At 36.2% G+C, this 12,621-nt stretch overlaps 1 protein-coding gene across 2 annotated transcripts in view; it reads right to left on the bottom strand.

Annotated features, from left to right (window-relative positions):
• Positions 1-12,621, bottom strand: part of FBXO3 (F-box protein 3) — a 34,181-nt gene that overhangs the window by 17,940 nt on the left and 3,620 nt on the right. For both annotated transcript variants that reach the window (XM_008002455.3, XM_008002464.3), the window contains exons 2-4: positions 12,476-12,565; positions 10,605-10,768; positions 216-330 (exon numbers count right to left, since the gene is read on the bottom strand). In XM_008002455.3, the coding sequence (XP_008000646.1) occupies positions 216-330; positions 10,605-10,768; positions 12,476-12,565 (369 nt within the window). The remainder of the gene's footprint in view (positions 1-215; positions 331-10,604; positions 10,769-12,475; positions 12,566-12,621) is intronic.

Below are 12,621 nucleotides of genomic sequence, written 5' to 3'. Positions count from 1 at the left end.
ATATATTGATAGAAACTGTGTTTTTATGAGATATATTTATTTTGGTAAAATCTAATTCAAGCTATAGGTTTTGTCTTATGGATTGCTATAAAGGAGAAAGAGGGAATTCCATGCATCTTTAATTTGTTAAGGGCAACTACAAATACAATTTATTTACTTTCATTCTAAAAAATAACTTGCATCATTAAAAATAACCAAAACATTGAATATCTTACCCAGGAACCACTAACTTCTGTCCATTGTGGATTCGGTATGAACATCGATAATCGTCAGGAAGCTTGCAGCCAATCTGCGCTTCCACAGCGTCAAGGTCTTCCTCTCGAGCACCCTCTATAAAGGCACAAAAAAGAGTGAATTGTGAAGAAACAATCTTAAATCTAAGAAGAAATGCAATCTATCTGCTAACTAATGAAACAATCTTGGAGTGAGTGAATTCTGTCCAAAATCTACAGCTGAAATAGAGGGAAATGAATTGAAACCTAATTTGAAGCACTGAGCAAGCAAATTTCTTAGTTTTCTCCCAACAGGGAAAACACTGGCACTTAGTAAAACATGGAAAGTGGGTACCAATGAGATCCACAATAATGTTTTCACATTATAACACAAACCTCTAAATTGCCTAAATCTAAAACATTCATACTGCCTTATTAAAAAAAAAAAATAATAATAACAAAACCCCTGGAAGTTCTCTAAACTGATGTTACTTAAGAGTTTTAACATTGACTCTCAATGGGAAATATAGGACATAAGGTATGGGTTCATGTGTGGGGAGGCCATTAACTTGAACTCTATTTTGCATGTTTGTAAATTTGCCACATATTCGAGCTTTTGAGAAGTGGGAAATAATGACAAATACCAAGAGAAGAGATCGACATTCAGCAGCAGCCCACCAGGTTGTTGGACTAAACCTTTTGCTGAATATTGACAACAAAAAATTGGCTTGAAGACTTTTGAAGAATAACAAAGGCAGGGGAGAGGGGTCCAGGAGAAGAGGGAGACTGAGAGGTGAGCCAGGCATTGGAAGCCAACTTGTCTTTAGACAAGATAAAAATTGCTGTCAATTCTGAAAGGAAATATGAGGTTGAGTGGCCAAGAAGCTGAGCAAAGCTTTAGGCAGTACCACGAGGCTAGAGGGCAAAACAACAGAGTTTAGGGTACACAAAGGAGAGAGGGACCTGGTAAAACCCAAGGTTTTTTGGGCTAGGATCCTGACTGACATCCTAGGAAAAAGGATGAACTGAAAATAAGACTAGTCTTCATAAAGACTAAAGCCCAGCTTTCAATCATATCAATCCCTGATTGCATTACAGTGATCTGCCCATTGACTAGCTGCTAGCCAAAAGCAAAAGTAATCTCTAGAAGAAAATAACGTTACCCCAAATTTCAAATTATGTCTAGCAATAAATTAAAAACAACTAGGCCTATACAAAGACAAGATCTGACTAAAGAAAGAGAAAAAATAGAAAATAGAACCAAATCCATAATACATGGTTATTGGAGTTAGTAAACATGGACTTAAAAATAACCACAATTGATACATTCAATGAATTAAATGACAAGATCGAGTATTTCAGCAGAGAACTAGAAACTATAAAAATGAATCAAATGGAAATCTTAGAGCTGAAAAATGCAAAAACTAAAATAAGAATACACTGAAAGGGTTTAACAACAAATCACAGTTTCAAAGCTGAAGAGGGAATTATAAACTGGAAGCCAGGTCAGATGACAAAAAAGGATGGAAAAACACAAAAAGAGCCTAAGACACACGTGGGAGGACATGGCAGAAAGGTCTATGATACAAGCACTGGAATCCCAGAGGGAGAAGAAAAGCAGAATGAGGCAGAAGCAGTATTTGGAGATAACAGCAGAGAATTTTCCAAAATTGATGAAAATGTCAAACCATGATTCAGAAGCACCATAAACCCTATGGAGAAAAATTACAAACAAAATAGTTATCTAGATATATCTTGGAAAACTGCTAAAATCGAAGACAAAGAGAAATTTTAAAAGCAGTGTGGGGGATAAGGTGAGTGTACAATTCCCTTCAAAAGAAAAACAGTAAGACTGACAGCTAAATTCTCTACAGAAACAATAGAAGTTAGCTGGACTCAGTGGCTCATGCATGTAATCCCAGCACTTTGGGAGGCTGAGGTGGGAGGGTGGCTTGAGGCCAGGAGTTTGAGACCAGCCTGGACAACATAGCAAGACCCCCATCTTTAAAAAAAAAAGAAAGAAAGAAAGAAAGAAAAAAAACTTAAAAATTAGCCAGGAATGGTGTCACACCTGTAGTCCCAGCTACTCGGGAGACTGAGCTGGGAGGACTGCTTGAGCCCAGGAGTTGGAGGCTGCAATGGGCTATGATTGTGCCACTGCACTCCAGCCTGGGCAACAAAGCAAGACCCTGTCTTTAAAAAGAAAATAAACAATAGAAGTCAGGAGAATGATACCTTTAAAGTGATGAAGAAAAATCACTGCTGACCAAAACCCTATAACCAGTGAATATATCTTCAACAATGAAGATGAAATAAATACATGTTTAGATAAACAAAAGAAAAATTCAGCAGCAGCGGTCAGTTAAAAGAAATACCAAAAGGAATTCTTCAGGTGGAAGGAAAGTGATCCCAGATGGAAGCATGAAGAAGACATAGGAAGCGATAAAGGCCAATCAGAAAAGGTAAATATGAAGGTTAGTCTAAAAGAATATTGAATATGTAAAATAAGAATGTTTTCAGGGAAACTAAATATGTTAAAAATCAAAATCACAAAAACTATAAATCAAAAAGCAGGAGGGAGGTGATTGGAGTTAATGCATTATAAAGTTCTTTCATTGTCCAGGAAGTGGAAAAAATACTAATTTACATTAGACTTTAATAAGTCAAAGATGCAACGTTTTAATCTCTAATATAATCACTAAAAAAAGAAAGGAGAAAGGAATGGAATGAAACATAATTAAGAAGATTGCAAAAAAGGAACAGTGAACAGGTGGGACAAATAGAAAAACAAACAGAAACATGGTATATCTCAACTCAAACACATTAGTAAATCTATTAAATATGAATAGATTAAATAATGTAATGAAAAGACAAACTGACAGACCAGATAAAAAACAAAAAATTATATACAAGAGACACATCTTAAAGTAAATACAGAAAACAAAGCTAGAGTAGCTCTACTAAAATCACATGAAATGAGACTTCAAGGCAAACAACTTTATAAGAGCTAATGGAGGACTTCTGTAATAACAAAAAGGTTAAATTCACTACACAGATGTTCCAATTCTAATTTTATGTACCTAATAAGAGCTTTAAAACATATTTTTAAATGACAACTAAAATGGGGAAAAGATATATCTACAATCACAGTGGCTGTAGTTTTCTCCTGCTGTAATATTAGCAGCTTAAAGCACTTATTATTTCACAGTTTCTGTAGGTCAGGAGTCTAGATATGACTCAACTGGATCCTCTGCTCAGGCCCCACAAGGCTGAAATTATGGCATCAACTGGGGCTGCTATCTCATCTTACGCATCGTATGCTTAGGATCCTCTTCCAAGCTCACTGGTTGTTGGCAGAATTCAATTCCTCAGGACTGAGGCCTTCAGCTCCTGGAGGTCACCCACCATTCTCTACCATGTGGCCCTCTCCATAATATGCCAGTTTGCTTATTCAAAGTCAATAGGAGAGGCACATTGAATCTGACTTCTGGAAGGGCCCAGTCCCTTTTAAGGGCTCATCTGATTAAGTGGGGCCCAGTCAGGATAATTTGCTTTTTGATTAATAATTAACTCAAATTCAACTAATTTGGGAACTTAATTACATATGCAAAATCCCTTCACCTTTTTCAAATAATATGACCTAATGGAAGAAAATCAGTTATTTTCATAGTACCACCTACACTCAAGGAGAGATCATTGTACCAGGCATGTACACCAGTGGGTGGGAATTTGGGGACTATCTCAGAATTCTGCCTACCACAGCAACAGATTTTATCATACTTCTCTCATTAACTAACAGAACAGGTAGACAAAATAAACAATTCAGTAAGAGTGTAGAAGATTTGAACAAGATTAACAAATGTTACCTAATTATATATACAGTATTGAACTCCATAATCACAGAAAATACATTATTTTTAAGTATACACAAAACATTTACCAAAATAGATCATATACTAGACCACAGAATAAGTTGTAACAAATTTTAAATGACTGAACTCACATAAAGTGTATCCTGTGATCACAGTGGAATTAAATTATAAATTATATTTAAAAGATTACTTTAAAAGTCCAAAATATTTAGAAATTGAGTAATACACTTCTATATCATTCATGGGTTAAAGAAGAAATCAAAGAAATCAGAAAATACTTTGAACTGCATGGTAATGAAAATACAATGTATTAAAACTTATGGGACAAACTAATGTGCTCAGTGGGAAATTTAGAGCTCTAAATTCATTTGAAAAAATAAGAAAGCCTGAAAATCTATGATCTAAGCAATGATCCCAAGTCAAGAAAGAAAAAAAATCACAGTAAATTCAAAGAGAAGACATCAAATAAATTAATGAAATAAAAAACAAACATACAGTAAAGGACTGACAAAGGCAAAAGCCAGCTCTTTGAAAAGATTAATAAAATTAATTCACCCCATCTAGCAAGACTGATGAAGAAAAACAGCAAAAGTATAAATAATTAATATTAGAAATGGAAAAAGTGATAGCACCACAGATCCAACAAGCATTAAAAAGATAAGAGGATATTATGAAAAACTCTATGTCAACAGATTTGAAAATAGATGAAGTGGACAATTTCCTAGAAAACAACTTATCAAAATTGACATAAGAATAAACAGAAAATCAAAATGCTCCTATATCTAATAAAGGAATTGAATCCATAATTTAAAACTTTCCTACAATGAAAACTCCAGAATTGAATGGCTTCACTGGTGCATTCTACTAATCATTTAAGCAAAAAATAAGACCAAGCTTACATAAACTCTTCCAGGGAACAGAAAAAGAGGCAACACTTCCCGACTCGTTTTATAAGGCCAGCATCATCTTGATACCAACACCTGACAAGAACATTGCAAGAAAGGAAAATTACAGGCCAAACTCTCATGAACACAGATGTAAAAATCCCAATAAAATACTAGCAGATCATATCCAGTACATATAAAAAAGAATATATTACAATCAAAGTAGGATTATTGCAGGAATACAGAGTGGTTTAGCATTCAGAAAAGCGATTAATGCATTTCACTGCATTAACAAAATAAGGAGAAAAATCATGAGAATCATAAGGCAGACAAGGCATTTGATAGAAATTCAATTATCCATTTAAAAAACAAAAACAAAAACCCTCTTCCCAAACTAGGATCAGAGAGACTATCTTCAATCTGATAAAGAATATCTACAAAAAAACCCTACAGCAAACATCTTATTTAAAGGTGAAATGCTGAAAGCTTTCCCTCTGCAATCAGAAAGATAAGGATGCCCGCTATCCCATCATTACTCTTCTCCAACACTGTACTGAAGGCCCTCGCCAGTGCAATAGGGCAAGAAAAAGAAATACATGATATATGAGGCTTGGAAAGATAGAAATACAACTGTCATTATTCTACATCTTAGGGAAATGTGAATGAAAACCACCACTACGCACCTGCCAAAAAGGTTAAAATAAAACGAATGATAACATTAAAGTGCTGGTAAGAATGTAAACTGGTAGAACTACTTTCAAAACTAAACACCATCTTTTGAAGTTTAATATAAGCAACTCTATAACCCAGCAAACCCAATGCCAGATATTTACCCAGTAGAAATATACTCATATAGACATCAATAATGTATATAAAAATTTACAGCATTATTTGTAATAGCCAGAAATAAAAATAACCCAAATATCCATTAACAGTAGAAGGAATAGTCTACTCAGATAATGGAGTACTATACTACAGCCAAAATTAACAAACTCTGTTACACTCAAAAAGATTGAATCTCACAAAGTGAAATAATCCATACAAAATACTTATTCATACAACTTACATAAAGTTCAAAAAAGAAAACTACTCAACAGCATAAACAATCAGAATAATGGTTGCCTCTGTGAAAGAGGGAAGAAATATGAGGAGGGCTTCTAGGTACGGATAATATTCTACTTCTTGATCTGGAGGGTGTTAGAATGGACAGGTTTACCTTGTGATAATTCAATGAGTTGTGCACTTACAATTTGTTCCTGTTTCTGTATGCTAGTTAAAACCATTAGTGACAGCATGTACCCCTGGACATAATGTGATGAGAGGGGCACTTCACATCTGCAGTTATCTAAAAAATAACTCCAGCTCCAGTCTAATCATCAGTAAAATATCAAGATGAAGCTGATTTGAGCAACTGCAATTGCTTTTGCACTAACCTAATACAAAATACTTGATAAGTACTCTCTCAAAAATGTCAAGGGGCTAGGTGTGGTGGCTGGTTCACATCTGTAATTTCAGCACTCTGGGAGGCCCACAGGGGCAGATCACTTGTGGTCAAGAGTTCAAGACCAGCCTGGCCAACATGGTGAAACCCTGTCTCTACTAAAAATACAAAAATTAGCCAGGTGTGGTGGTTTGTGCCTATAGTCCCAGCTACTTGGGAGGTGGAGGCAGGAGAATTGCTTGAACCTGGGAGGCAGAGGATGCAGTGAGCCAAGATCATGCCACTGTACTCCATCCTGGGCGACTGTCTCAAAAAACAAACAAACAAACAAAAAATGTCGAGGTCATAAAAGACAAACTGCCACGGATCAGAGTACACTAAGGAGACATGACAACTAAATGCAATGTGGTATTTCTGGACTGGATCCTGGAACAGAAAAAGGATAATAATGGAAAATCTGGTGAAATTTAAGTGAAGTCTGGAGTTTAGTTAATAGTAATGTGCCAATGAAGATGTTTTAGTTTCATAAATGTCCCACAGTGGGATACATAAGGGTAAAGGGTGAGGGGTGTATAGAACTCTCTGAACTCTCTTTGCAACTTTTCTGTAAATCTCAAATTACTCCAAAATAAAAAGTTCATTTAAAAAAGAGAAATTTTAGTATAAAAGAAACGAAGCTGAATGGCAACCTGAACTATGGGATGAGGAAAGAAACTAATATTTGTACGGTATATGCCACACGTTAGACACTTAACATGTAACATTTAGAAACTAAGAATTTCTTGAAGAAGAGAAAGAGACAAAAATAAACATGGCAAAAAGAAAACTAAAAGGAAATATATGTTTACAATACGGTAAAATCAAGGTTGAAAGAGGTATCCAACTATAATAGAATTTGGGAGGCAGAAAGACCACAGTTAATCTTTGCTCTACTACTTTGACATAGTTTGTATATTTGTCCCCTCCCAAATCTCATGTTGAACTGTAATCCCCAGTATTGGAGGGGGGCCTGGTGGGAGGTGATTGGATCATGGGGGTGGATTTTTTCTCATCAGTGGTTTAGCATCCTTCCCTTGGTGCTGTCCTCAAGATAGTGAGTGACTTCTCGTGAGATCTGACTGTTTAAAAGTGTGCCGTACTTCCCTCTCTCCCTATTGATCTTGCTTTTGCCATGTGACACGCCTGCTCATGCTTTGCTTTCCTGGTGAGTAAAAGCTCCCTGAGGCCTCCCCAGAAGCAGATGCTGCCATGCTTCCTGTACAGCCTGCAGAATCGTAAACCAATTAAACCTCGTCTTATAAATTACCCAGATTCAGACATTTCTTTATAGTAATGCAAAAATGGACTGATACACACTGACTGCATGATTTCTGGCAAGTTATTTCACCTCTTTAATCCTGTTTCTTCATTCTCAAAGGGGGATAATACCACCTACCTTAGAGAATTATAGTGAGGATTAAATAAGATTTCACGTTTAATAAAGTGCTTTATTCGCACTCAGCAAATATTTATTTACTTTCTTTTCCCCTTAACCTACTCATAGACGGAAACAGTGAAAAAGTTACTAGGAGCCAAGAAGCCTAGATTAGAGTTGTATCTTGGTCACTAGTTTGATACCTTGCATGAGTCACTTAAACTCTCTGGGTATGTTTCTTCAACTTACCAGCATAAACCAGGACGGGCACATTAATAGCCCACACTCCAAATCCTGGCCTGCTGCCTCCTTGTAGGAATAAAGTTTTATTGGAATACAGCAACACTCATTTGTTTATGAATCATCTTTGGCTGCTTTCCCACAACAGCTGAGCTGAAGAGTTGTGACAGAGACCATGTGTCCCACAAAGCCTAAAATTTTACCGTCTGGTCCTTTAAAGAAAAAGTTTGCCAACCCCTGGTCTAAACAGTCTCTAAGGTGCCTTCCAACTCTAAAATTTTAAGCCAAAACTTAAGGTAAATATGAGATATGAAGATATGTGATAACAATATGTCTTAATTTCAAGATGCTCCAAAAAAATTTCCCCAAGCCCAATGCCTATTTGCTTTCTGATTTTCCTTTTTATCTGCAACCTCAATAACCCTGCAATGGAATCAAGACTGTGGCAGTTGAGGTGAGCAGCAAGTTTCCTGACTTGGTTCTAAAATTCATAAGCCTAGGGTTCCAAGAACCCCCAGCACTGCAGACATCAAAGAGCCTTTATCCTATTCCAACTCATGGCAAAGCCCCAGAGAACTGGCACCATGGAGTAAAACAGGAGCTGTCAAGGAACTATCTGATAACCTCACCTCCAACTGCTAGGTAGTACAGGGAGCCTGGAAATACCAAAATTCATGCACCAAAAAAAAAAAAAAAAAAAAGAAAGAAAGAAAAGAAAGAAAAAGAAAAGAAAAATAAGCAGCAGCAACAGCAGCAGCAGCAGCTGTTACATATCCTTATTTTATCATCTTGATAGCTCTAAGCCTAAGAGCAGAACCATATACCATATCATGTTCCAAATCTCCTAATATTTAAACTAGCTCTTCTAGTCCAATACACATTCCAAACATAATGGGATAGGTCCTGTCTCCCTTCAGTCAATGTTAAGACCATAGCTCTGGAGTCAGCTCTGTATCCAAATCCTGGTTTTTGCCTTTTCCTTTGTGATGGTTAAACAACCTAGTTTTTTTGTTTGTTTGTTTTGTTTTCATTTTTGTTTTGGAGACGGAATCTCGCTCTGTCACCCAGGCTGGAGTGCAGTGGCACAATCTGAGCTCACTGCAAGCTTTGCCTCCAGGGTTCACGCCATTCTCCTGCCTCAGCCTCCCGAGTAGCTGGGACTATAGGCGCCCACCACCACGCCTGGCTAATTTTTTTGTATTTTTAGTAGAGACGAGGTTTCACTGTGTTAGCCAGGATGGTCTCCATCTCCTGACTGCCCGCCTCAGCCTCCCAAAGTGCTGGGATTACAGGCGTGAGCCACCGTGCCCGGCCACAACTTACTTAGTTTTTTATGCCTTAGGTAATCCACCTATAAAATGAGAATAGTAATTATTTATCCCATAAGACTTTTGCAATTAAATGGAGTAATACTCAAGAAATACTTAGCCAGTGCCTAGCTTTGTATTTAATTAATAATAGCTACTGTAAGCCCTTGCCTTATCATCACCAAATACCTATTTTCAGATTTACTTTCCTCTTGAAATATTCAACCCTACATACCAAGTAAATAGTATTATTCTTTTTTCTAAGAAAAGGTACTTTTCTTAATCAAGGGTACTTTTCTTCAAAGCTCGACTCTTTCTGCCAAATCATTCTTTCTTCTACCTTCTAGCAATTCAGTTTCAAGCACCTGGTCATGCAACTGTGATTTGCATGAAAGTAATATTTGCATGGGAAATTAGAGAGGAAACACAAAATGCAAAAGGAATACTGTTTCAAAAGAGTCTTTAGTTCTAAAGGGAAGAAAATATTTGAGAAGAACTGATTCCAACTTTAGCTCAGCAAAACCGAACATGTATACAATGCCTTTCAGTATAGAAATCTGAAAAAAACCGGGAGGGTAAAGCAGGTAAGTGGCAATCTATCTACAATCTGTCTATTTTCATGATTGTTAATTAAATCAAATTAATAGAAATAGCTTAATATTTCTTGCCAAAATTGGACAATAATGGTATAATAGAAAGAGCATATTCTGGAGTTGAACAGACCTCAGTTCAGATCTTAGTTCTACTATTTTGTAAATGTCAAAATAAGGATAAAAGTTTTCCTTACTCTACTAGGCTGCTCTTACACAGGTAAAGACCAAGGGTCTTTCTGAATATTAGACTATCAAACAAACATTTACTTGTACTGAAAATAGGAAAGAGTGTTGATACAGTAGTCAAAATTTCACAATAAAAAAAAAAATCTTTTAAAAGAAATTACCGTAATTACTCTCACACAATCTTAGCATGACTACTTTCTTAATAGAAAACAAATATAAGGATAAAAGTTCAGCTTTCCCTTCTGATAAATAACCATGTGGGTCCCAAGGCTGAGAAAAAACAGCGTAAGCACTAGAGTGAAGGTCCTACTTCCATGGCCAAATATGAACAGTAAATCACAGACAAGGTTGGATTAACACAGTTGCGTAGATGACAGAGATTCAAAGTTATTTAAACTAACCTATTTATACTAATAGTAATGAAAATGGGGAAAGGGACCCTGCATTCCCAGTACCTTTCAGAGATAAAACCATCCGAGGACACCTGGGCTCCAAATATTTCTTGAGATCATCCCAGGCCTTTTTAATAGCAGCATAATGGTCAATGTATCTTCCTACATCAGAGTAAGTATCTATGAAGAGAGATTTCCAACACTGATTCTTCTGTGTTTTCTCTTCCCTAAATAGATGAAAAACATGAGACTTAAAATCTTTTAAAATAATATTAGCATTTATTTTAGATACCTACAACATAAAGGAATGTGTACTTTTCCTTTTCATTATATTTTAGCCACAAATGAAGATCAGATAGCAAAAAGTGATATATACATTAAAAATTTTAATAAAAGTTACTGCTGGCATGGTGGATTGTTAGGCACTCATTTTCTCATTTTCTTTCTAGTTATTTTTTTCAGTTTTCTAATCTTTAATAAAATATGAATAGTAGTAACGTATAAATTTCAACTTACTCTTAAAAATATACCAATTATAAAATTTTAAAGGCATCATGTATTCTGTTTTAGAGAATACTTAGAATCTTGTGATATAATAATATTAATCTAACACATATCTATACTGAATTAGTTGAGAATCATAGAACATGAAATTAATTATATGATTCAACATTCCTATTTGGTAAAATTCCCTAAGCATTTATTGAGTGTCCACTTAGCCACTGAGGATATAAAAAAATAAGGCACATTTTTTGCCTTCAAAAAAGGTAGAGTCTAACTAGTGAGAAACAATGAAGTATAAAATTGAGAATCAGAAGTGATAGAGGGTAAGGCAGCCACAGAGGGCCTTAAGGTAACATACTAACGAGCTTGGTAAGAAAGGCTTGGTAAGCCTTTGTGATGAATGTAGAAGGAGGGAGAGAAGTGGGGAGAGAGAGACACACACAACTAGGACGACTCCTAATTCTGATTTGGATGACTGAGTGGATGATGCTGCTATGAAGACTGGCAATGCTGAAGGATAGGTTTAGGAATGGGGAAAAGAACCATTCAGGGTGGGTTTTTTTTGCAGTGGTAGGAGAGGGAAAGGGAGCATCTTTTTATTAATCTAAATAATATACACATAGATTATTAAAACTAAAAGGTACCAAAGAACTTACGATGAAAAACTATTCTCCTGTTTTAAGTCCAACTCCTCAAAGGAAATCTTAGGTGTTTCTAGAAGTTACCTCTATAGTTCTAAATGTTTATGCCTCTAGTTGTTGATTTATCAACTTCACATGTATCTACTGATACCCCAAAGGGACACACGAGAAGATCTAGCAATACTTAAACTTCCCCTTACCTGTTCTTTTTCCTCCCAGTGTTTGATAGCTCTGTTATTAATTTTCAGTTCTGTCTAAAGCTTGCAGCTTTAAATAATATGCTTAAACCTCTGCTTCTTACTTCACCAACTTTAGTCACTACCTGACTCCACTCAATCTAAGAAAAGATATTAGCATTCCTACTCATTTCTTCCACCTTTCTCAACTCCCACTTTCTGTCATCTGCACTTTGATTCTGTCAAATTTGTTAACATTTACTGAATCCAGTTAATAAATGTGGGACAGCCAATAGAAAGGTCCAGCAGACAGTTCTGCAAACAATTCCAGAGCTCAGTAGGGAAGTCAGGGAGAGAGATTCAGGTTTGGGAGTTAGGAGCATGCAGATAGTCACTATAAATGGCAACAATGCATGCAGTAGAGTTCAGAGAGGGAGAGCAGAAGTGGGCTAAGGACAGAACCTTGGTGAATACCAACATTTACTAGCAGGCACGAGAAGAACCACCAAAGGAGATAAAGAGACAAGGGTTAGAGAGGAGAATCAGGACAGACTAGTGTTATGGAAGAAACCAAGGGCCAGTTTTCAGAAGTACATATTCCCCGAATACTCACTCAGATATCAGCCAGTATTTTTTGCAATGTCTTCTCCAGAGCGGATCATGACTTGATAGTTGGCTAAGTCTTCGACTGACATAGCAACAGCTGGCAGTAACCAGATTCACCGATAGTATTAAAAAAAGAAAGAAAACAATTTTAAA

The sequence above is a fragment of the Chlorocebus sabaeus genome, chromosome 1 (genome assembly GCF_047675955.1).
Source record: "Chlorocebus sabaeus isolate Y175 chromosome 1, mChlSab1.0.hap1, whole genome shotgun sequence".
NCBI classification, from domain to species: Eukaryota; Metazoa; Chordata; class Mammalia; order Primates; family Cercopithecidae; genus Chlorocebus; species Chlorocebus sabaeus.
This window is presented reverse-complemented; position numbering and strand designations above follow the sequence as displayed.